The 382-nt window shown below is 56.0% G+C and overlaps 2 protein-coding genes across 2 annotated transcripts in view; one reads left to right on the plus strand and one right to left on the minus strand.

Moving 5' to 3' along the window:
* The window catches only part of MCM9 (minichromosome maintenance complex component 9), a 44838-nt gene that overhangs the window by 15394 nt on the left and 29062 nt on the right, over positions 1 to 382 (minus strand). The window lies entirely within an intron of this gene.
* Positions 10 to 382, plus strand: part of ASF1A (anti-silencing function 1A histone chaperone) — a 9520-nt gene continuing 9147 nt past the window's right edge. The window contains exon 1 of the mRNA XM_009999087.1: positions 10 to 216. Coding sequence (XP_009997389.1) covers positions 108 to 216 — 109 coding nt within the window. The 5' untranslated portion in view covers positions 10 to 107. The remainder of the gene's footprint in view (positions 217 to 382) is intronic.

Here is a 382-nt window from a genome sequence, read left to right on the forward strand (position 1 = left end):
GCCCGGCGCGGGGGCTGGTGCGTGGCGAGCAACCACCGCGCCGGACCCGGCGCTGCTGCGTGAGCGCGCTCGACCCATTGTTTGTGGGTGTTTTTTTTTTTCAAAATATGGCAAAGGTTCAGGTGAACAATGTAGTGGTGTTGGATAATCCGTCTCCTTTCTACAACCCTTTCCAGTTCGAGATCACATTCGAGTGCATAGAGGACCTGTCGGAAGGTGAGTAGATGTTTTGCCGAGACGGGTTTTGTAACCCGGGGCTCTCAGCTTCGCCGCTTTTAAGGCTTAAACTTTGCACAGGCCTGCGCCTACAATTTAACAGTTTCTCCTTCCCCGCGTCGCCGTGCCGAGGCGAAGGGACGTCGCTTGGAAAAACCGCTCCCGC

Source organism: Chaetura pelagica, unplaced genomic scaffold, assembly GCF_000747805.2.
Source record: "Chaetura pelagica isolate M959 unplaced genomic scaffold, ChaPel_1.0 scaffold90, whole genome shotgun sequence".
NCBI classification, from domain to species: domain Eukaryota; kingdom Metazoa; phylum Chordata; class Aves; order Apodiformes; family Apodidae; genus Chaetura; species Chaetura pelagica.